This window comes from Hippocampus bargibanti, linkage group LG18 (genome assembly GCF_051943395.1).
Source record: "Hippocampus bargibanti isolate YZ-2025 linkage group LG18, ASM5194339v1, whole genome shotgun sequence".
In the NCBI taxonomy this organism is placed as follows: domain Eukaryota; kingdom Metazoa; phylum Chordata; class Actinopteri; order Syngnathiformes; family Syngnathidae; genus Hippocampus; species Hippocampus bargibanti.
Window position 1 is genome coordinate 10,274,149 of NC_142751.1, and position 22,671 is coordinate 10,296,819.

At 41.8% G+C, this 22,671-nt stretch overlaps 2 protein-coding genes across 2 annotated transcripts in view; one reads left to right on the forward strand and one right to left on the reverse strand.

Annotated features, from left to right (window-relative positions):
* Nucleotides 1-12,654, reverse strand: part of nnt (nicotinamide nucleotide transhydrogenase) — a 30,083-nt gene extending 17,429 nt beyond the window's left edge. The window contains exons 1-12 of the mRNA XM_089020582.1: nt 12,548-12,654; nt 10,894-11,098; nt 10,288-10,517; nt 8,723-8,940; nt 8,040-8,127; nt 7,414-7,502; nt 7,147-7,334; nt 6,861-6,994; nt 6,579-6,770; nt 3,634-3,787; nt 2,629-2,790; nt 878-988 (exon numbers count right to left, since the gene is read on the reverse strand). Of these exons, the coding sequence (XP_088876708.1) occupies nt 878-988; nt 2,629-2,790; nt 3,634-3,787; nt 6,579-6,770; nt 6,861-6,994; nt 7,147-7,334; nt 7,414-7,502; nt 8,040-8,127; nt 8,723-8,940; nt 10,288-10,517; nt 10,894-11,044 (1,717 nt within the window). The 5' untranslated portion in view covers nt 11,045-11,098; nt 12,548-12,654. The remainder of the gene's footprint in view (nt 1-877; nt 989-2,628; nt 2,791-3,633; nt 3,788-6,578; nt 6,771-6,860; nt 6,995-7,146; nt 7,335-7,413; nt 7,503-8,039; nt 8,128-8,722; nt 8,941-10,287; nt 10,518-10,893; nt 11,099-12,547) is intronic.
* Nucleotides 12,655-13,897: 1,243 nt separating this feature from the next.
* On the forward strand, nt 13,898-22,474 carry ccdc80l2 (coiled-coil domain containing 80 like 2). The gene is made up of 12 exons (XM_089020424.1): nt 13,898-14,381; nt 14,740-14,828; nt 16,074-16,244; nt 16,329-16,480; nt 16,568-16,903; nt 17,893-18,106; nt 18,191-18,347; nt 18,571-18,707; nt 18,830-18,981; nt 20,121-20,224; nt 20,825-20,905; nt 21,415-22,474. Exons 1-12 carry the CDS (start codon nt 14,111-14,113, stop codon nt 21,726-21,728), a joined length of 2,178 nt encoding a protein of 725 aa, XP_088876550.1. The 5' UTR covers nt 13,898-14,110; the 3' UTR covers nt 21,729-22,474.
* The last annotated feature ends 197 nt before the right edge of the window (nt 22,475-22,671 follow it).

The following is a 22,671-nucleotide window of genomic DNA, read 5'->3' on the forward strand; positions in this document are numbered from 1 at the left end:
GCATTCGATTTGAGATTGTATTTTATTTATTATAGTACCTATGCTTTTCTGTGACTGTAAAGTGTACTTGTGAGCTTTGAAAGGCACTTAAAATGAAATGTATTAGTATTATTATTATTACTATTATTAAACTTTTTTCTTTCATCAGAAAAAAGTCAATTCCTAAATTATATGGGTCTGGAGTTATATGAGCCTGAAATAAGGGTGGCTGTCCAAAATACAACAATGCAATACATACATATTGGTTGATATAGCGCTTTAACAGCTGAAGCTGGAACAAAGCGCGAACATGGAAAAAAGGGAAATGCTGGGAACAAAAACATCACCAGAGGTCTGGCCAGTGCTTTATAAGCACCCAACCATGCAAAAAATAACCTGAACAAATTCGGGAATGGCGCTCCACGTCATATTTTCAATTCCCGAATAAATTCAGGGATGGCAGTGAATGAGTTAATAGTAAGTGTTCAAAGCAGTTTTGTGACACATGGCTTGTGTTAAAGTTGCTTCACGTTCCACTATGGACCGATTCCAAGCCGTGTTATGCCCGATTCGGGACTGTCAGGTTTAATTGCCTACGTCCCGCTTTTTATTTTTGCGGACAAGGCTTCTCGTCCACGCCGTGACTGCCGTGGCGACCACTTGGACAGTTGAAACAGCTCGGCGGGAATACAACGTCAAAAGCCACTAGAGTCTGATCAGAGCAGGTGGGTATTAACAGAGGCGCCGTGGAGCTGGCTCAAAGAAAAATTTCTCGTACCATCAGTATAAAACCTGTCAATCATCCATCGCCACTGACGTTTTATTGGCCGGCGCTTGCCGATTAGGCGGCGATTACCGTGAGTTTGCGTTGACAAACGCGTGTGGAGAAGGGACTCACCGGCTATATTGACTGAGGAGATGAAGGCGGCGAGGACGGCCAGTGTCTCCGCCGTGCTTGTTGGGGTGTAGCCACCTCCCATTAGGGCCAGACCACCCACGGCCGTGAGACCTACACGGAGAAGACGTTTGGAAGATGACATCCGCTATGCTTTCTAAACTGATTTACCCAATAGATGTGTGCCCCCATTGGATTCCATTCATAATTTACGCTAATAATTTAAGATTGGCAATCTGCATTCAAAAAGGATTTAAGCGTCAACAGGCGGGCCAAGAATTTCTGTTCCGTTGCAACAACTCTATGACTTAAAGGACAACCGACACCTCCGGACAAGTTGTGTCGATAATTTGTAAAATCACTTCAAATGACTTCTACTGAGCGGATTTTCCAAAGATTCCACCGCATATAGCTATATTTTACGTTTTAAGACTTGCGCTGAATATTCAGGAAGTCTTGTTTTTGAGTTGATGAGAATGCCTGACGTGACGTCACGTCAGTAACGCCCCTGACCAAGAAAGTGACACACAATGAATTTTGGGTACTTTGTTTGGTCTGAAAACATCGTGTAGATCGCGAAATTAGAAGGAAAACTACATAAATAACGCAATGGTGAATCTTGGTGTGTCGCAGCCAATTGCAGTAACACGCATAAAGAAGGTGTAAGTTTACACAAATTCCAAGCGGACAAATTAGCCCATTTCCAAAAGAGCTTGTGCGCCATCTTGTGCATTTTCTGGGATGCTACATTGGAGTCCAGACAGCTCAAATTTATATGGAAGGACTTCTTTAATCGATTGCAAACATTTATGCTTTCCTCTTCAGGAGTATTTGAATCATATTCATAACTGGATGAGTAACAAGAAAGCATATTCTTCCAATCTGAACTCTCTAAAGCCATTGTTTTGATTCTGGAGCAAGGCAGTGTGTGACCAATAGTGACGCCATGAATAAGGGGGCGGGACTTTCTAAATCTGCCCAGATCCGAGCTCATTTTGTGGCAGTTTTGGGACACTTTAAGTCATTTTTATTGGTGTTTTGCATTTGACTAAAAATATCAGCCTGCGTGTTTTGGGTATTTAGATGCTATATTTCTGATGTCAGTTGGGAAACAAAAAAATTGTGTTGGTTGTCCTTTAACATGAATATTTAAACATTTGCATAGAATAAGGTGAATTTCACCAAAATAAATAAATAAAATCAAAGGGTAGGAAACGAAAAATCCCCGAGGAGCATATGAGACGAGCAAACATAAAAGCAGTACAGGCCTAGTGGCCAATAAAAGTTTAACAGGATGTGAAAAGTGTCCGCGTTCGTTCCCGCCGTGACTCGCCGGCTTCGCTCTGATGTCTGGGTTCGCCGCGTGCGTGCGTGCGCGACTAAATGAGCAAGAGACCACCCTGACCCCCAAAGATCACCGCCGGTGTGTTACTTCCTACCTCAGCGTGGGTCGCCGGGGTGATCAAAGCCACGAGAACACACACATATGCACTTACCTCCCCGACCTTTGGACCCCGTTGTGTTAAGCAGCAGTCGACGACGGGAACACGATCTTTGAAGGTTTTATTTGGACTGAAGATTTACATTTTCGTCCCGAAAATTGCACAGGGGTGCTGATTGCCTGGTTAAGAGTTGCCGCGCCCAAATCGCTATGCTAACGCTTAGTCTAAATGCAGCTTTACCGTCATGAAAAAAACTCAAAACCTTGCAGTGACGCATCCAAACAATACTACACAATCCAGCACACTACTGACCCGAGATGGCGTTGGTCACGGACATGAGCGGCGAGTGCAGCGCGGGTGTGACGCCCCACACGGTGTGGTATCCCACGATGCCCGCCAACCCGAAGGTGGTGACCATCTGGGTGAAGGCGGCGTTGGGAGCAGCCAAACCTAAACCTAACAGTGTGGTGAAGCCTGAAACCAAAGAGGGAAAGAAGTCATCATTTAAAATGACTGCAGATACATTAAAAAAAAAAGATTGATTGTTCACGGTGGCATCCGTTGAGGCAGATGCACCAACCACTAGGACAATGTGCTTTCAGCATTTAAAATGACCTCAGATACCTAATAAATAAATAAATAAAAATAAATAAAAAAGATTTATTGATTGATCACGGCGGCATCCATTGAGGCAGATGCACCAACCACGAGGACACCGTGTTACGATATATATTTCCAACTTCCACTAATAGAGTAAAATGGCGTTTTAGTCGTTTTCCCATTTGCCTCATTTCCTGAAAATCTCTCAGACGCCCCATCAGCACGGAAGTCGATTTCTCACAATGACTCCATTACACGTCGACTTTAACGAGCCGGTAAGCAGGAACTGGCGAGTGGACGGCGCTTAACGACGGTGGCCGACAACGTGTGATTGGAAATGAAGTGCACGGGGACCACGGACACGTCGCGGCGGCTCCCTGCCGGGCGTCACTTCAAACAAACGCTCGACGTGACGCCGCTTTTATACTGTGTGTTTCCTGACACTAAGAGGGTGCCCATTTCAGGGGGTGTCAATACGCGAGCGCTCGCTTTTATCTGGCTGTGACACTTCGCACCTCCCGTGCGCATTCCGGCGCTGACCTAAAAGAGCTGATGATTAACCCTCCACCTCGTCGCAGACCCCGACCTCCCGAAGGCTGACCTGTGAGTCCGATGAGGACAATTAAAGCAAAATGAAGTCCAGAGGCGGGAGGAGGGAGCCCACGTTGAGAACTCTGAACTTCCCTTACACTCGAATGACACGTTCAGCACACTGACCTCCGGTGTACGCGCCGGCAGAGGTGAGCGTCGCCTTGAAGGGTGAGATTTGGGAAGTCTTCTCAGCCTCCAGCTCCTTGACAGACTTGGGCTTGGGTGGTGCGGCGGTGGGCATGTTGTTGGGCTGGGGTGCCGGAAAGAGGATCTTTCCATTCTGGGGGGGATTAAAAAAATTAAATGAACACAGAGTGAGGCACAAGTGACGAAAATTATAAAATGAATTATAGCAGAGTCCGGCAGGGATATATATATATATATATATATATATATATATATATATATATATATATATATATATATATGTCTATATATATATATATATATATATATAGGGCCTAAAATACTAGTAAGACTTTAGTTTGCTGACGAAGTTTCTTGGATAAGAAGCGAAACGTCGGACACCTTCAAAGAAGTTCAGATGACGGTCCATCGATGAAACCTTTTCATCGATGGACCACTCCTGTATGACTGAGAGCTTACACAGACGTAAAAATTAAAGAAATAGTGAATAGAGGAAAATATTGCCTACATTTATTAACTCATTCACTGCCATTGACAAATTTATTTGGGAATGAAAATATGACGTACAGCGCCATTCCTGAGTTTGTTCGGGTTTTGGTTTTTGTTTGGGTGCCAATAAAGCGCCGGCCATGGCCTCTGGCCCCTTCCAGCTTCAGCTGTTGTTAAAGCGCTATATAAACCAATATGTTACTTCCAGGTAGAGTGAACGATGGCGCGAATGGCTGCCGCTGCTCACCCCCCCCCCCCTTCAAAAAAAAGTTCTTATCCCGTGACTGTAAAGTGTCCTTGAGAGTTTTGTAAAGCGCTTAGAAATTAAATGTATTATTATTATTATGTATGTATTTCATTGCATTTTGGACAGCCGCCCTCATTTCAAGCTCATATTACTCCAGACCCATATAATTTAGGAATTAACTTTTTTTTCTCATGAAAGAAGAAATAGTCTAAGATTTCTAACGCTGCATTGAATGTTTATGTAGTCCTAATACTCAATATTCTGTGGGTCCAATGACAAAAACCCTGGCACTGGGGTGGACACATTTTTGCACATCTGCCAGTGAATGAGTTAAGCAATGACCTGAACTTTTGGTTTCCTCTTAACTCATTCACCGCCATTCCCGAATTTGTCCCGAAATTGAAAAACATCACGATAAAGCAATGGTCAGACCTCTGGCAATGTTTTCCCTTCCATTAGGGGGCAGAATTTTCCTTTTGTACGACCGCCCCCATTTCAAGCTCAAATAACTCTAGAGCCATATAAGAGAGTCTTAAGGGTTCTTACGCTGCATTGAATGTCTATGTAGTCCTAAAACTCAATTTTCTGTGGGCCCTGGTATTTGAGTGACAATGAAAAAAACCCTGGCACTGCGGTGGATACATTTTTGCACATCGTCTGGCAGTGAATGACTTAAGGCCCGATGACCTCAATCTATGTAACATTACACTAAAAACATTATGGTATGCAAACTAATGGCACGCCTGGTAATATATGCTCTGAATGCATCATTGCTAGGTTGTGCAACATGTTCAGTGAATAAACGCAGATAAAATCATTGACTGCAGATCGTTTGTTTACTGGAAAAAAACTATTCGACCCTGGCCCAAAACTGATTAAAGAACAAGAAGCTTCCCAACAATATGATGGGGATGGATGACAAAGTGCGGTTGGAAAAACGATCGGCTATGCATCAGCTCTACCATGACTGCTAATGAAAGCAGAGGTCACGCTTCATTTCAAAGCTTGTAACTCAACCCTCGCTGGCCACAACATTGGGTACGCACCCACTATCTAAGATGAGCGCAGCCACTCTACCCTGAACGAAGCTAATAACTACCTTTGATTGACACCGTCTGAGATAATCAAGCGGACAAAAAATACAGTCATTATAGTGCTGTAAAACCAAACGTCATACGGGCATCTTGACAGATATTAGTCATTTCATTTGGGCTCAGCAATTTGTTTCCATTACGGTGCCCCAACTAATGATACAATGTGGGAGAAAATGGAGCAATGAATACATTTATAAGTTTACAGTGACTCAAACAACATGGTAGATACGTGTTGCTTAAAAGGTGAACTGGATCTTTAAAAAAAATATATATATATATATATATATATATATATATATTTTTTTTTTTTTTCAGTTACTGGTTTGGAAAACTACGGCAGGCAAAAATATTTATCATTGATTTCCCAAGTAAAAATAGATATGTGCATTTTTTGGGGGATTTGATAGAAGGTCTGCTTTTATAGATTGCGATAAAAATGCAAAACTATTTAATGGGAGGTTGAATGCTTATATGAAAGTATTTTATATATATATATATATATATATATATATATATATATATATATATATATATAAAACATATCTCTCTCTGTTTCTCTTGGAAGTCCATCGAAGTCGAAGATGACATAGCTTCCATTCTTACGTGGGGTATTGGACAGTGGTTATTGGCGCTGGCGGCGATGCCACTGTAGGTGACTATGAAGCCCGATTCTGGATTCACAAATCCTGCCACATTCAGGACATGTGAGGCCAGGACCGGGCTGGCGGGGTGGTACTGAAGCAGCACAAAGGTGTCTTTGCTGGTGCCGCATAACATATATAAGATAAAATACATATAAAATATCGACCTATCACAAATTGGGATATACACATGCAAATGTAAACAACAATAATTACATTTGAGGTGAAGCTTTGTCTAAGAATCATAAACTGTAACTTATTGTGAGGGTGACACCTAGTGACCATGAGAGGAAGATACACATTATGAGATGGGATAATTTCCGACAGTACACCTAATGACCTATATCACCACATGCTCATCAGCTGGCAATATGACGCTTGAGGAGTCAGCGTATCAAAGTCAGAGGATTGTGGGAAATTCCAATGACACCCACGCATGTTCACATTTCCTACCTGCATGACAACAGAACCTCGGACAACGTGATCCATGGTCCCAAAGTCAAACACGTCCTTCACATCAAGGTAAAAGTTGTCCTTGTCTGGACTGATGGCGCGCAGCAGCTTTGTGATGTTGTTGGAGTAGAGGGTGCTGGATTGCGTAGGCAAGCGGCTGGGCAGGTCCGTGTACCCAATATGGGTCACACCCTGCAAAAATGAGAGAAATTACACTTCAGAGATTGTTTTCCCAACCAAACAAGCCATTCATAAAGATTGAGAAACTCTCAGGTCACTCACATTGTGTACAGACAGCTCCCCGGGGACTGTGGTCTCGATGTTTCCACCGGCCTCAGCGGCCAGGTCCACCACCACAGATCCGTCCTTCATGCTCTCTATCATTGGCTTGGTGATCAGGATGGGGGCCTGCTTACCTGATATGCGAAAACAAGGAACTGTTGAACCCACTCTACATTTGTGGTCACATCATGATCGAATTCTGTCAGGAGGTGTGAAGTGAGGTTGCAAAATACAGTATGTCTCATAGTAGACCCCCAGAGACACGGTATACGGTTTCCGTGCATACCGGGAATGAGCGCAGTGCTGATGACAATGTCCACCTCCTGACATTGTTTGGCAAACAGCTTCATCTCGGCCTCGATGAACTCTTTTGACATCACTTTGGCGTAGCCTCCTTGGCCCTCTCCAGATTCCTTAAAGTCCACCTCAAGCGGTTCGGCGCCCAAAGACTTGAATTGGTCCAAAGCATCAGCCCTGTGGCAGAAAATGACGGCGACCAATCGTGTGTTTATGTCTGTGTTGCGTGTGAAAAATAAATAAGTGAGAAACACACCTCGTGTCAAAGCCTCGAACTATGGCGCCCATGGCTCTGGCGCTGCCGGCCGCTGCTAATCCAGCAACTCCGCCGCCGATGATTAGCACCTAGTGGAGGTGGGCCGCAAGGTTCAATCTTAGGGCTGATTTTATTTTTGTATTTACGGAAACAATCTGTGTAAAATTTGTCAAAAGCAATATTAATCATAATTCTTGAGCGCTACGACTAAATGTCTTCAGTCCCTGGACTCATCCTGTACTGATCATTTCTTAACGGGGTGCGGTCACCTGACACCACTCTGATCTGTACGTGAATACCGATTCACCCTATTGGCAGAGAATCACACATACCATTTGATTGACCCTGATCTACAAGACCCTCATTAATTTAAATTCTCTTGAATTTAGGTCATTTTCTCCAAAAACGAAAAACCACAACATCCTGCGGTCATGTGACATCTTCAACATGACATTCTTACAGTCAGACGGAAATTGGATCAAGAGCGTTGAGTTACGCTGCTCTTTCCGGTGGTCATAGTGAATGAGAACTCTGTCTCAAGTGACCTTTAAAATGCTTCAAAATACATGTAAAAAAAACCGTCAATACCAGCAACGAATGGTCACTACATATATAGAGACACACACCTTAGCGGGTGGCACCTTCCCAGCTGCAGTGATTTGTCCTGTGAAAAAACGTCCAAAGTTGTTCGCAGCTAGCACGACAGCCTTGTACCTAAAGAAAAGGGGAAATGAAATTCATTTAATTTCATCACAAAACACTGTAGTAAATACAGGTAACATCCGACTGATGACCAAGTTCCGTTCTGAGAAAACGGTCATAAGTCCCATCACACAGTCGATGCTGGCTGGCTAGCCAAAATTGTTGTACATATTGCCAGCCTGCTAGCGCGTTGCGGTGTCAGGCGTAGAATTAAACTTGTGGTGGTGGTCGCAAGTATGGGTGGTTGTAAGTATGGGTGGTCGTAAGTGGAGCTGGTCGTAAGTTGGATGTTATCTGTACGTATTTGATAAATTTCGGGGGCCCTCAAGTTAGTTCATTAGCTAGCGGGCTGGCTAACTAGTTGGCTAGTTCGCTGGCTAGCTAGGTCGCTGGTTAGGTAGGTCTCTGGCGAGCTAGTTTGCTCGAACACTATTGGCTAGTTCGCTTCGCTGGCAAGTTCCCAGGCAAGTTCACTGGCTAGTTCGTTCGTTCGCTCGTTAGCTGGTTCGTTTGTTCGCTCGTTAGCTGGTTTGTTCGTTCATTCATGACACAATTTGATGTAAATGAAGGACCAACTGTATTGTGTCACCAGCTACTGTGTACCCACCCCGCAATATTCGCCATGGAGCTGAGGGCATCGTAACCCTGGGCGATGGTGACTCTGGGCACCTGGTCCATCGCCAGGACGGTGGCTTTCTTCCGAGAAAGCATGTCCATCAGCTCGGGGTTCTGAGCCGGGTAGATGAAGCTGAGTAAAGTAGCCGCATCCTTCATCAGCTCCACCTCATGGATGCCCAAGTCAGGGTTGAAAACAGGGGCACGGATCTGAAAGCAGACAGTTTGGTAGGGAAACACTTCTTTACTGCTGATCCTTTGGAAGCCCAGAGCTGCAAAGGACGCACAGCTAAATACAGTAAAGTCTCGTTATATCGATATCGGTTATATCGATAGTACCGCTTATTACGATACTATTTTCATTTCCCTTGCACATTTCTAGTCTTTTTATGTATAATTAGTACCGTTTAGTACGATACCCGGTTATTATGATAATCCGGTTATTACGGTGCTCCTTTTCATCCCCCGCCGGCCATTTTTGTTGTTTATATCGATATATCCGTCGCGCCATTGGTCAACTTGGTCACGTGTCTTGTTACGTGAGCCGCCATCGGTCGGGCCATTGGTCGACTTGGTCACATGATCCGCCATCGGTCGCGCTATTGGTCGACTTGGCCGTGTGACTTTGTCACATGACACGCCATCGGTCGCGCCATTGGTCAACTTTGTCACGTGTCTTGGTTACGTGTCACGCCATCAGTCGCGCCATTGGTCGACTTGGTCAGGTGACTTGGTTACGTGCCCAGCACCCGTGTAGCAGAGCCATTTTCATTTTCAGACGCTAGCTCGTGTGTAGCAGACGAGATTGAAGTGTTTGTGTTAAAAGGTAAAAATGGGAAGCAGAAGAAGATTGATGACTTTTTTAAATTGTATACATAATACAGTAAGATGTAAGCATTGCAGTTTCCCTGTTGTGTTATGTACATGCCCACTGTACTGTATATGAATGCAATCGTTTTTTGCAACAATGTTTCTTGTTTTGTCTGCTGAAGCGCGATGATTTTGAAAATTATTAACATTCCATACTGTGTATTAAAGGACAGCCGATGTCACTTTTTATTCAAATGCAAATAAAAATGACTTCACGCCAAGACATTGCTTGTGAATCCAAACAATGGCTTCAGATTCGGATAATGTGCTTTCTTGTTACACATCCAGTTATGAATATGTTTCAAATACACTGTAGTTCTGAAGATTAAAGCATACATGTTTACAATCATTAAAGAATTATATGTGCCATTTTGAGGCAACATTGGGGGAACATCTCTTACCCAAAAAAAAGGGGAGCTAATGGCCAGCTCCGTTTCTTATATGGCGCTTGGCTGCCCTCTTTTGGCGGCTTTTGTTTAATGCAGTTCGGCGCAGGATCGGATATATCGATAGTCCCGGTTATATCGATATTTTTTCGGACTCCCTTGAATATCGATATAACGAGACTTTACTGTACATTCAACGACCGAGTTTTCCTCTGGAAAATGGATGCTATCAATGTTTGTTTTTAATACATATCGCACTATGCAAATACACTCAATGAGATAAAAAAAATGCAGGGCTTACCTTAACCAACACATCAGCTGCAAATACATCTTTCAGGTCTTTCATTGTAGCTCCAGCCTGAGCATAATGCTCATCTTGGAACTTGGAAGACTCTCCCGCGCCGGTCTCCACGACAACATTGAAACCCTGTTTGACAAGCGCCTGGACACCAGCGGGAGAAAGCGCCACACGCCGTTCGTTTTGGAAAATTTCTTTTGGGACGCCAACTGTGAGTTGCTTGTATGGAATTCCTGGAGAGGCAAGAAGGCAGACGACTGAGCTGAGCAACAGTTTTTGTTACAAACAATGCAGCCATTAACGATCCAGATTAATACGTATTTGATTTACACGCAATCACCGAAAAAAAAAGTATTACTACATATAATAAATTTGTGACTATCCCCATCAGCAAATTAACACTGTACTGGTATTTGTAAACTTGTCCTGATTTGAATTCAGGCTGAATTTGGAGTCGAAATCAACAATGCCAATAGAGATGCAACTTGTCAAAGTGGGCATACAAGATATATTTTAATTAATATTTCGTATTATATAAATTTGAGAGGAATCAAAATGAAATTGTCATAGGAGCAAATGCACAATACCCTTGTGGCATTTTTACACTACCTGGACTGGCACATCTTCCGAGAGCGTGATTGATTCTGAAAAATCGTACGCATGTTTTGATAGTTGGGGAACTCTGCAGTTTTAAACAAGACACCCCGCTGAGGACAGGGGCCGAGGAGCCAGCTGCAAGCACGCGTAGGAGGCTGGCCATGGTGCTCGCATACACACAGCAGTAGGGAGCTCAGCCGCGCAGAGAGCACTCCTCCTGGTCAAAAAGGAAAAGCACCATTGGTAAATGAGAAGACACTGGATTTTTTTTATTAAAGTGACGTATTTTCTGGAATATAAGGCGCACCTTCAACGAATGACATATTTAAAAACCTTTTCCATAGATAAAGTGCACCGCATTATGAGGGGCACCTTCAATGAATGACATCTTTTAAAATGTGTTACATATATTATGAGGCGCATGGTCAGCTTTTGAAAAAAAATGTTTTCTTTTCGATGCACCTCATCGTGCAGAAAACACGTTAATTACAAAAAAAAAACACCCATGCCATAATTAGAAGAGCTGACCCAATCAGCAACAGCTCTCTTTTTACATTATGAATGAAAAAAACATGTATTTTATGAAATGTTTTAGTTTGAGCTTATGAAACAATTCAGATTTTTCCCTACATTGTTATTCATTGGGGTTCACAGAAGAGCAAGCACATTCACAATAATAGACACTGCCATTTTTTTTAAATGAAATATGCATCATAACATTATTAGTTTTAACATTAACATGTTCAGTATCGTTCGTTGCAGCATCCAAAAAAAAACAACCATTTATACACTAACTCGCACGTCTGTACATTCTCATGTCACAGAGAGGTGAACTTTATTGGTCGAATTAATTACAAATTAGCCACTGGATCAATATTGTGTCAGAGGGCAATTAACACAGAATGTCTTAACACTGAGATGAAATGAAAGGACACATTTAGGTACAGTTCGATGAAGTTCTCAACAAGTTATTAAGTTATCCAATGTATGGATAGCCAGATAGAAATTGGTGACAGATAACATTTGGATGGGATGGATGGTCGAGCGATCGATCAAATTCGGCAGGTGAATCTGCCAGCTTGTGCCGCGTTCTCGAGCGTCATCATTTTACCGTAATCACATGACGAATGAAATTTAACACGTCACCAACCATTCACGAGCATATGGAGGGGAAATCAAGTTGTTTCTGCAAAATGACACGCAATTAAAATCCGCAACATGGGTGGTCGGTTCTTCCAGTCCAGCGAATCGAATTAATGGGTGTAAATCTCAACTCGTTTTTTTAATGACTTTCATTCAATGGCAATGTGGCCAAATGCCACATTGACAGTGTCATTCAAACAACTGAGTTTCACCACTAAACGCAAAACGTGCGTTTTCATGAAAAAAGTCCATGGTATCAAGCTCACGCGACCCACAGCAAACATGAATCAATTGTGCTTATTTATTTGACGGTGTCCTCTACCCGGCGTGCAAACTGGGACAGGCTAGCGGTTAGCATGCTAGCCGCTGAAAAATGCATATCTGTCTCGCGTACCGGGAGGGAGCGAGTGAAATTTTTAAAAAGAACATTTCGGCTCGCGCACGTCCACGTGTGACTGCGCGACACGCATGCACGTCAAAAAGCATGCGAATACAAGACATTGACGTCATAAAGTCCACTGACCTTTGCAGGGGTCTCGTCGGTGTCTTTATTAGTGTGCACGGCCGAATTTGAGGCGACCCGGAAGATGTCGGCCGAAGTAGCCGGATGTCATTGGAGCGCTTGAGGACGGACGAACTCGTTTAAATATGCTTAACGCTCATTTATATTTTTGTTAGTGCTATTCCAACATACTGACACGGTTACATTTATCAATGTATTTCATACAGCTGAGATCCATCCATGTGTTACTTAGTAACCTGAAAGCAATGTATTCCATTGTTACCTATTGTTACAAATTATCTCATTTAAAATAATTAAACATTAACGAGGAGAATTTTACATTCCAGTACTGTATGTATTTACAATATTTATGTGTCTCATAATATAAATCTGAAAATTAATTACGTCAAGTGTCCGCATGAGAGCGCAGCTTTACCGTTTATGGTTCACATCTTTTTCGCTGAAAATTAATGCCACAAGTGTCCACATGAGAGCGCTGTTTTACCGTTTACGGTTTTTAATTCTTTTAGCTTAAGACGGTATCAATCTTTTTTTAAGGGCAAACGTGTAGCACTGATGACAATTATTACATAATTAACTATCAATGCATACATGTTTACATACTAGACTACTATATAATATACGTATTACAATACAATACATATTGATTTATACAATACATTTAGTGTATTTATGTACAATGTGTTACCGTACATATGAATTGGCTTTCTGTACATGTAAGTACGCTGAACAATCGTGATGCGCCCCCCCCGCCCCCCAAGGCCGATACTGATTATTAGTAAACAGAGGCTGATAACCTGAAAAAGGAGAAATATAAATAATTGTGATTTGCAGTTTCAACCTGTCTTTGTATCCCCATATACCTTCTGAATTATATGCAGGTCTTTGTAATACACTGTATTGTCTTTTTTTCAGTTAAAAAAACACTAAGGTCTGATTTAATGAATGCCATATTACCTTTTTTAAGGTTAGCTTGATTCGCTTTCATTTTCAACGGCAATTACAAGCAATGGATTTTATGTTCACATAAAACAAAGGTCATGGTGAGGACAAACGTTCTTCCCCAGCACTATTCATCTGGACTTGCTTATGTGGCTCAAGGAGAGGAATGTATAGTAACAATGCCTGCTTCTTGTTTGAACATTTCTTCCCATCGTCATCTGCAAATATTTGACACAGTTCTGTTTTTGCACAGTGTGGTGAATTGGAGTGGATATCGACATGTTATGATGGTCGTGGTAGAGTGTGTTTGTGTGTGTGTGTGTGTGTGTGTGTGTGTGTGTGTGTTAGGCACACATGCCTTTGAAGAAAATTCCAGCCACGTTAACAAACCACAGGCTAATGTAAACCAGGAGAGTATGTGGAGAAACAAAGAGGAAGGTCTCCGTGCTCACTTTGTCTGCAGGCTTGAGGGTCTCACGTTAAGTCCTTTTTCCTTATGCGATCTTATTTTTCCCAACAAGGATAATATTTGGATTTTTTTTCACCTGGATTCATGCATTGGACAGCTTGTTATAGCACTGCTTTAATGAAAGTTATGAGTTGTCTGACCAACCAGTAACAATGTTTTCCCGCTTTTGCACACATTTGCTTTTCGTTGCTACCCTGTGGAGCCTCAGTCACTCAAACTCATTGTCCGCATGGTGGAAAGTCACTTCCAGCAAGTCCAAAAGTCATCTGGACCCCAATGTGAAGGACTGGGGAGACTATTCGGATCTTCCGCCGCCTGGACCGGGCCCGAATGAAGACAGACGATACGGATATGACAATGGAGAGCGTGGAGCGTTATCATCAAGCCGCGATCCTGAATTAGATTTTCTCTCCGACTATGCAGGTAAGCATGTTTGGTCGGCTGTTTCTTTGTTGTGGCATGAGAATCTAAGTTTCAGTCCCAACAAAATCCATTGGGTGAACATGGCTCTGTTATGGACTGAAATCTCTGAGCACCCATACCGCTCATACCTCTGCTCATTGAAAACTGGACTCCTACTCAACCTAGTCCTGCTGCTGTGCGATGCCCTCCCGCTCCGCTACCAAGACTTGTTGCAAACCGTTTGTGTTGGTTTCAAAACAGCATGACTGAGTTGATCACACAACTGTTCAAAATCCACTGCATCCTTTCTACTGCATCAACACTCCAATTTGTTTCACGAGTATATGAAGACCTACCATTGACTTTTCTCATTCGGCAGGTAAAAAGCGACTGTGGGTCATGACAGCGCCCACTTACGACGACCACTACCTTCGCATGATGGAGAAACAACTGGAAGACATGGATCAGGTTATGTCAAATATGTCCAAAGTCTGGCCCGGGGGCCAAATGCGGCCCATGGTCAATTTTCATCCGGCCCGCAGCCTCCATAAAATCAATAACGTCTGGCCCGCATGTAGAATTAATAGTTGGCCAGTAGCGCTGTTACCTGTGTAAGCTAAGTGCTGCCATCTAGAGGCTCAATTAGGAACAGCAAATTAATATCTAAGTAATGCACTGAATGAGCCCCCCCCCCCCCAACTTTCTAAAATTGTGATTTTCTTAATTAAAAAAAAAGACATTTAAATGACGACAATCAAAAAAAGAACCATTACTTCTGGTCAACTGTTACAAAATGTGTTTAAAAGGTGAAGTTAACTCATTCACTGCCATTCACGAATTGATTCGGGAATTGAAAGTATGACGGAGAGCGCCATTCCCCAAATTTGTTTGGGTTTTGTTTTTTTTTCTTGCTTGTGTGCCGATAAAGTGCTGGCCACGGCTTCTGGCAATGTTTTTTTTCTATTCCACAAGGGGGCAGCATTTCCATTTTTCCATTTTAGTGCTTTGTTTCAGCTTCAGCTGTTGTTAAAGTGCTATATAAATCAATATGTATGTATGTATGTATGTATGTATGTATAGTATTTTGGACAGCCACCCTCATTTCAAGTTCATATAATTCCAGACTCATGATTTAGGAAATAACCTTTTTTTCTGATAAAAGAAGAGATTCTAAGGTTTGTTACGCAGCATTGAATGTTTATGTAGTCTTAAAACTGAATATTCTGTGGGTCCTGGAATTCGAGTGACAATGACAAAAACCCTGGCACTGCAGTGGACACATTTTTGCACATTGTCTGGCAGTGAACAAGTTAAGTGAATATTCAATGTCAATTTTTTATGCCAATTCAATTTGGATCTGAATGTTTTAAATGAACTAAAACAGCTGGAATTAAAATAAAAAAAGCAAATGTGAATGGCTCGCTGAAATTCATTTAAAATAATTGGTGTTATATAAAAAGAGCGTCCGCTAAGATTACCGCGCCCCCCTACTTTTTTAACACCTCAAATCTGGCCCCCTATGCAGAAAGTTTGGACACCCCTGGTTTATTGAATCAATCAATCGGGCTTTGTGCCAATGCTCAGTTTTATGTATGTTAGTGTTTTTATGTATTTGTGTGTTAGTGTGTTTGTGTATATGTGTTTATGTATTTGTGTGTTTGTGTATTTATTTATTTATTTATTTATTTATTTATTTATCTTGGTCTCTATCAGAAATCACTAAACTGCCGTCTGGCCGAAAGAGACACCTACATCGTCACCATCATCCAAAATGCTATGATGGAAGGAAGAATCCAGAAGACGACCGTCCAAGGAGATGCTACGGTGGAGACACTGGACCCTGACACTGTCACTAAGCTGCTCCATTATCTTGAGCTCACCCAGGTAAAATAATAAAGACAATTATAGCCGCTCGACAACAATGTCAACATGTCTAATGCCAAATTGATTTTTTTTTATTGGTTCAAGGACCAAGCCTTTCACATGTTGGTGCTGAAAAAAAACCTGAGAGTCAGTGAACGGTTCCCTTACCCGGTTCGGGTGGAGGCAATCTTGGAGGTGATCGATCAATTACCCATGAGGAAGCTGGAGAAGATAACCAGAAAAGGATCCAAAATGAGGTTCTGTGTTAAATAAACACTTTGTACCACTACAAAAGAACATTTATGTAAAAAAAAAAAATGGGGGGGGGGGGGAAAATTTCCCAGGTGTGAAAGCCCGAAAAAAAAAGTTGTGGTGAAAAGGAAAAGGATAATGAGAAGAAAGAAGAAGATCATTCTGAGTCCCCAGAGGAAAAGCAACAGAACCTCTGAAGTGACCCTGCAAAGGAAGCCACGGATGGACAAAAAAGCTGTGCTGAAGAGCAAAATCCAGGACATTCTAAGCGGCAAGTCAAGATTTGTTATTTGGAAAGGGCCGGCTGAGAAGACAAAGGAGTCCATCGGTGACGGCGGTGCTGGTGGTGGTGGCAAACAGAAAGAAGAAAAGAATACACTGCAGCCTCCTGCTGTGTCAACAGGAAAAGAGGAAGTGAAGAAAGAAAGGTAATTTCAGTTCTGATTTTTTTCGATTTACTCTACAAACGCAAAACTATACCCAAAAACGTTCACTTTGAGATCTTATATTTTAAGCAGTGGCGCGCCACGCATGTCACACTCCTGGGCCTTCAGTAGTGCTACGTCTGAATCACTCCACAGCTGCCAGTGTGGTGTGATATGACTACACGTCCACTAGAGGGTGCCGTTGACCAGGAAATAACCTGTGACTTGAAGAAACTTAAGAAATACTGTACTGTCATTAAACAGTTCGAATTTTAATTATGAACATGGTTTCGGATGGATTCATGAAAACCTCATAACGTTGCAATATTATTTGCTATTTTTGCTAGCTTCGGAGTTGTCCAACCTGAATGATGTCAATCTATTCGTGAAAAATCTGTCTTGAAAAATCTGTCCGCAGTATACAGTAAAGTCTCGTTATATCGATATCGGTTATATCGGTAGTACCGCTTATTACGATACTATTTCTATGAACGCAAGGAGAAAATTACATGCACGCAGGATCGGATATATCGATAGTCCGGTTATATCGATATTTTTTCCGACTCCAGAGAATATCGATAGAACGAGACTTTACTGTATCTGCAACCAAATCCAGTTTTTATCATCCTGCCATTGTGGGTTAACAAAACCGTGATTAAATCAACACAAAAATATGTTTGCTCGCTACAGACACAGTATGCTAGCTCAGGCCAGTATGCTCTTATCACTAGAGGCTAGTGATACCATGATTGGCTCGCGACTAGCCAATTGGCTTGTGACTATCCGAAAATTGATGTCTCCGGCGCCTTCCAGTAGTCCTTGGTTTGCTCACTCGAACTTTGACTGGTTAAAGCAACAGTTTGATTGACACTTATTTGATTCTCCAAGGCCTGCAGAACTGATTGTGAAGGCTTCCAGGTAGATTTCTGACCCTTTACACAAAGCCACCATTTTCCATAACATGTCCTCTTTTTATCTCTAATGTTTTACAGGCCCGATGCCACATCGGACAGAGAGCCTAAAAAAAACAATGCACCCAGTAAAAAGGAAAATGAGCAAAAAGAAATTTCCCCAAAAAAAGGCAAAGGGAAAAAGGGAAAGAAAGGGAAAGGAAGAGGCAAGAAGTCTCATAAAGAACCAAGTGAGAAGGACAAAAGTGCCTTAAAAGACTTTCTGGATCATTTCAAGGACAAGCGAAGGTTGATGGTAAGAATACCTTAAGCATCATCTGCCGAACAGTTCACGGAGCTTGATGGCATTTTTTTCATGTGTGTGTCGTTGTGGTGAAAGCTAATATCAACCCCGAGCAGAGACACTACACTATACGTGCAGCAAAGCTCCGAGAACGAGAAGCAACGTTGTGAGCTAGCCATCCGAAAAGTCACCGTGGCGACCATCGTGGGCAAAGGCAACGACGCTACCCTCACGTTGGAGCACCCCCGACTCGGTAGGACGGGTCATCTTATTTCGTAGTACTTGTCTAGTCGTATTTTTGACAGCTAACACTACAAAAATATTATGTTCATACTATTTTTATTTATTAAACTGACATGTTCCAATGGAAACATACAATCTTCATTTTCTCAACATTATGTTCCTAATTTTTATTTGTATCAAGTCCTTTGAAATCATTTTCACAACAAGCCGATTGTGTATTCTTTGCATTTTAGAGTCCGAGCCTCCTTTCAGTGAGCTACCAGAAAATGTGTCTGATTCAGGCCTGATCTCACTCTTGCGATCCCATCTGGGTTTATCTTCGCCTGATCTTTTTTCCATGACCGTTACCGACTACGACATTGGGCCTAACGTAAGATAAGCCGCCTTAAATTTGGATTCTAGATACATTTCTGGATGAGGATATCATTTACCACATTGATCAAGTCTGAGGATAAAAACTGTTGCATCCCGTTTTGATTTCTTGCCCCTTAGAGAGTGTTTGAGGCGCCTCCATCAAGCCTTGCTATATTCGACTACATAGACAACTTTCCCTCAAGGCGCCCTGAAAAAGAAAAAGAAAGAAAAAGTCCTCCAGCATGTGGAACTGACGAGCAACAATCAAAAACGGAGAACTCCTTGCTAAGGTAAAACAGGGGTCCACATTCCCACACACGTACAACCGATTTTTACCATCTGGACATTTTTTCAAAATACGAGAGACTTGAACTGAGCCGACAAGTTCACAAGAAGAAGCGATGGGAATTGAACACTGGTTCTTTTTTTATATAACTGTTCAACCTGTTATAAAAAAAATGAACCTAGGACATGTTTGGCCTCGCATCACGGCGAAAATGACAGAGGAAGGATAAAAGGGTGGGAAAAAAAAAACAGGGAGCCAAAATGGCCGCTCTGATGCATACATCTTTCAGATGCCTTTATTGTCCAATTCCTTACAAAAAAATGGCTTTTTCCAAACGTGCAAAGAGCAATTTGCAAAAGCATCTTAGTCTCACTGTCTAACATTTCTGTATCAGCAGGGGCTTAACTCATTCACTGCCAGACAATGTGCAAAAATGTGTACACTCCAGTGCCAGGGTTTTTGTCATTTTCACTCAAATTGCAGGACCCATACAATATTGACTTTTAGGACTACATAAATACAGTAAAGTCTCGTTATATCGATATTCAAGGGAGTCCGAAAAAATATCGATATAACCGGGACTATCGTTATATCCGACCCTGTTTGCATGTAATTTTCTCCGTGCGTGCATAGTAATAGTATCGATATAACCGGGACTATCGATATATCCGATATCGATATAACGAGACTTTACTGTATTCAATTCAGCACAATAAACCCTATACTCTCTTCTTTAACCAGAAAAAAAAGAGTTAGTTCCTAAATTCTATGGGTCTGGAGTTATTTGTGCTTGAAATGGGGGCGGTGGTACCAAATACAATATAATACATATACATATTGATTTATATAGCGCTTTAACAACAGCTGAAGTTGTAACAAAGCGCTAACATGAAAAGGCAAATGCTGCCCGCTCGTGGAAGGGGGCAAAAAAAACATTGCCAGAGGTCTGACCAGCGCTTAATCTACACCCTAGATTCATGCTTTTCAATTCCCGAATAAATTCGGGAATGGCAGTGAATGACTTCAAAAACAATATCTGATTTTACAGAGCTAGGTAAAGGCCAATGACACAATGGAGCGAACACCAAACGACCCAAATGTTGTCCAACATCTTCCTCACTGAGACTATCCCCATCCTTGTAGGTTCATGTCAATGAGAAGACTACTGATCGTCTCCGCTCCGGCTGAGGACGACTACTCTTTTCAACAGCAGCTTTCCGCTCTCAATGGACAAGAATGTCACCTTGGTCAGCGATACGCCATATTCATACTCTGCGCCGGCGCAATCAATCAAGAGCCAATAGAACAACTGTCTCCAAAATTGTACTTTGATGTGTTTTGAGCGACATTTACGGTAACATGTTTGAGACCAAAAAAACAAAACAAAAAACAAAACATAAACCGATACTTCAACTAGATGTTCTTCGAATAATTGCAGCAAGCGACTTTGATTGGAAATGTATTGAGCTTTTTTTGGCTGGGTAAATGCTTTGAAATGGCCCCTGGTACAAGCACCAACATCCATAAACCAACAGAACATAGACATTTTAATGAGTGGCATTTCCATGAACTGATAGATTTGTAACCTGGTTAATGATATATTATTGTGCAGGAGTATACCAAATACTCCGTTCCGCCCTGGGTCAGGTCTCGTACTCAAAGATGACAGTTTAACAGGCTGGGTCTGTTCACATCAAATTGACCCCAGATTCTCTGTTCTCCATTGCCAACCAATCATTCCACAAGATGAAACTTTTAAAGATGATAACTTAGATTCTGTCTATTCTCTATCAAATGCAAAACATAAATGTCCACTGTTTCGACTAAAGCATCTTTGCTTCTCTCAGGCATTCGTCACATTGCTATGTTGAAGCTAACCGGGGTCGGAGAGAAAGCCTCTGGGACTGTTGAGCTGTTTCCACTCAATGGTGACTTAATTTCCTGGTTTTTATTTATTTATTTATTTGTTGATGTATTTACGTATGTATGCATTTATTTACGTATGTATTTATTTACGCATGTATGTATGTATGCATGTATTTATGTATGTATTTACATACAGTAAAGTCTCATTATATTGATATTGGTTATATCGATAGTGCCGCTTATTACGATACTATTTCTATGAACGCAAGGAGAAAATTACATGCGCGCAGGATTGGATATATCGATAGTCTGGTTATATCGATATTTTTTCGGACTCCCGGGAATATCGATATAACGAGACTTTACTGTATTTATTTATGTATTTACACATTTATGTATTTACATATTTATGTATGTATGTATTTATTTATTTTAGCTTTGTGGATTAATTTGGAAGAAATATTACACATTCCCAATTGTTTTTTCCCATTGAAAACAGTGGTCAATTTTGGTACTTTCGCCCTTATCTTGAAAGTTCACCATTTTCCAATTTCTGTCACCATCCCCGCAGGTCGCAGTCAAAGCGAAGTGGAGCCATTGTCAAGCGTGGCGGTCAATAACCTGCGCGAGCAGCTGAAAATCAGCAAGGACTACTTCAGCATGCTGGTGGTGGGCAAGGATGGTGACGTCAAGGCGTGGTTCCCCTCACCCATGTGGTCTCTGGAGAATGTATATGACTTGGTCGACTCTATAGAGCTCCGTCTGCAGGAGGAGAAGCTGCAGAAACGGCTCGGGATCCACTGCCCGGAGGTGCACGGGAGAGGAGGAGGTGGCGACGGGGAACATTATCACGGTTACGGGGAAGAGAATCACCGTTCACAATGAATTGAACATTGGATCCCACAACAGACATATTGGAAAAGCAAAGATTTTGGTTAGAAAATGTTTGGATTGAAGTGGGGACTGAATTGTAGTATTTTGCACGAGGAATGTTGGAATTAAACAATTGAGAAGTCAGGCAATCTTGCCCATCAACATCTTTATTTTTACCTTTCTGGAACGCTTCAATGGAAATAATACATTTTATTTATAAGAGCCCTTCAAAGCTCTCAAGGAAACTTTACAATCACAAAATGTTAGCAAATTTGCACATTAGACTGGGGTCACTAACCCTCTTAACGTTAGCTTAGCTTTAGCTAGCTGGTACAATGGGGAATTGGGGGGGCATTTAAAAAACAAAAAAAAAACACAAATAAATAAATAAAACACAAGAAATCCTGGCTGTTAAGTTATTTTAAATTAAAAAAAACGTTTCCAGAAGTTAGCATTAGCATGTCGTTGGACACTCCGGCCCGTTTTCAAAAAAGTTAATATGAGGCTTGATAAAACGCTTTGGATTGATTTTGTCACAGATAAGCGCACTCCATTTACCATTATGATCAAATAGATTTTTCATTTTGGAAAATATTGATGTACGTGTGAGTAAGCTATCAAGCTACCTACCTAGCTATCTAGTTGCTATCTGTTAGTTGTCTATTAGCCATCTATTAGCTATCTATTAGCTATCTATTAGTTAGCTAGCTTTCGATGTATTTGAGTTACTTCCGGGTTGAGTGAACGGTGGCTGTATATAATAAATGAATTGTATTATTATTGTTGTTGTTATTATTATTATAACATTTTGTAACCCATTTGAGTTGTTTTGGAACTTAGCTTTTTTTATCCTCCCAGGCCCAGAAACCAGAGTTTTGTCACCCCTAACTGAAGGAAACGCCCCCCCCCCCCCCCATCTCTTTTAGTCCCTTTGAATGAAGCTACTGGACAAAGG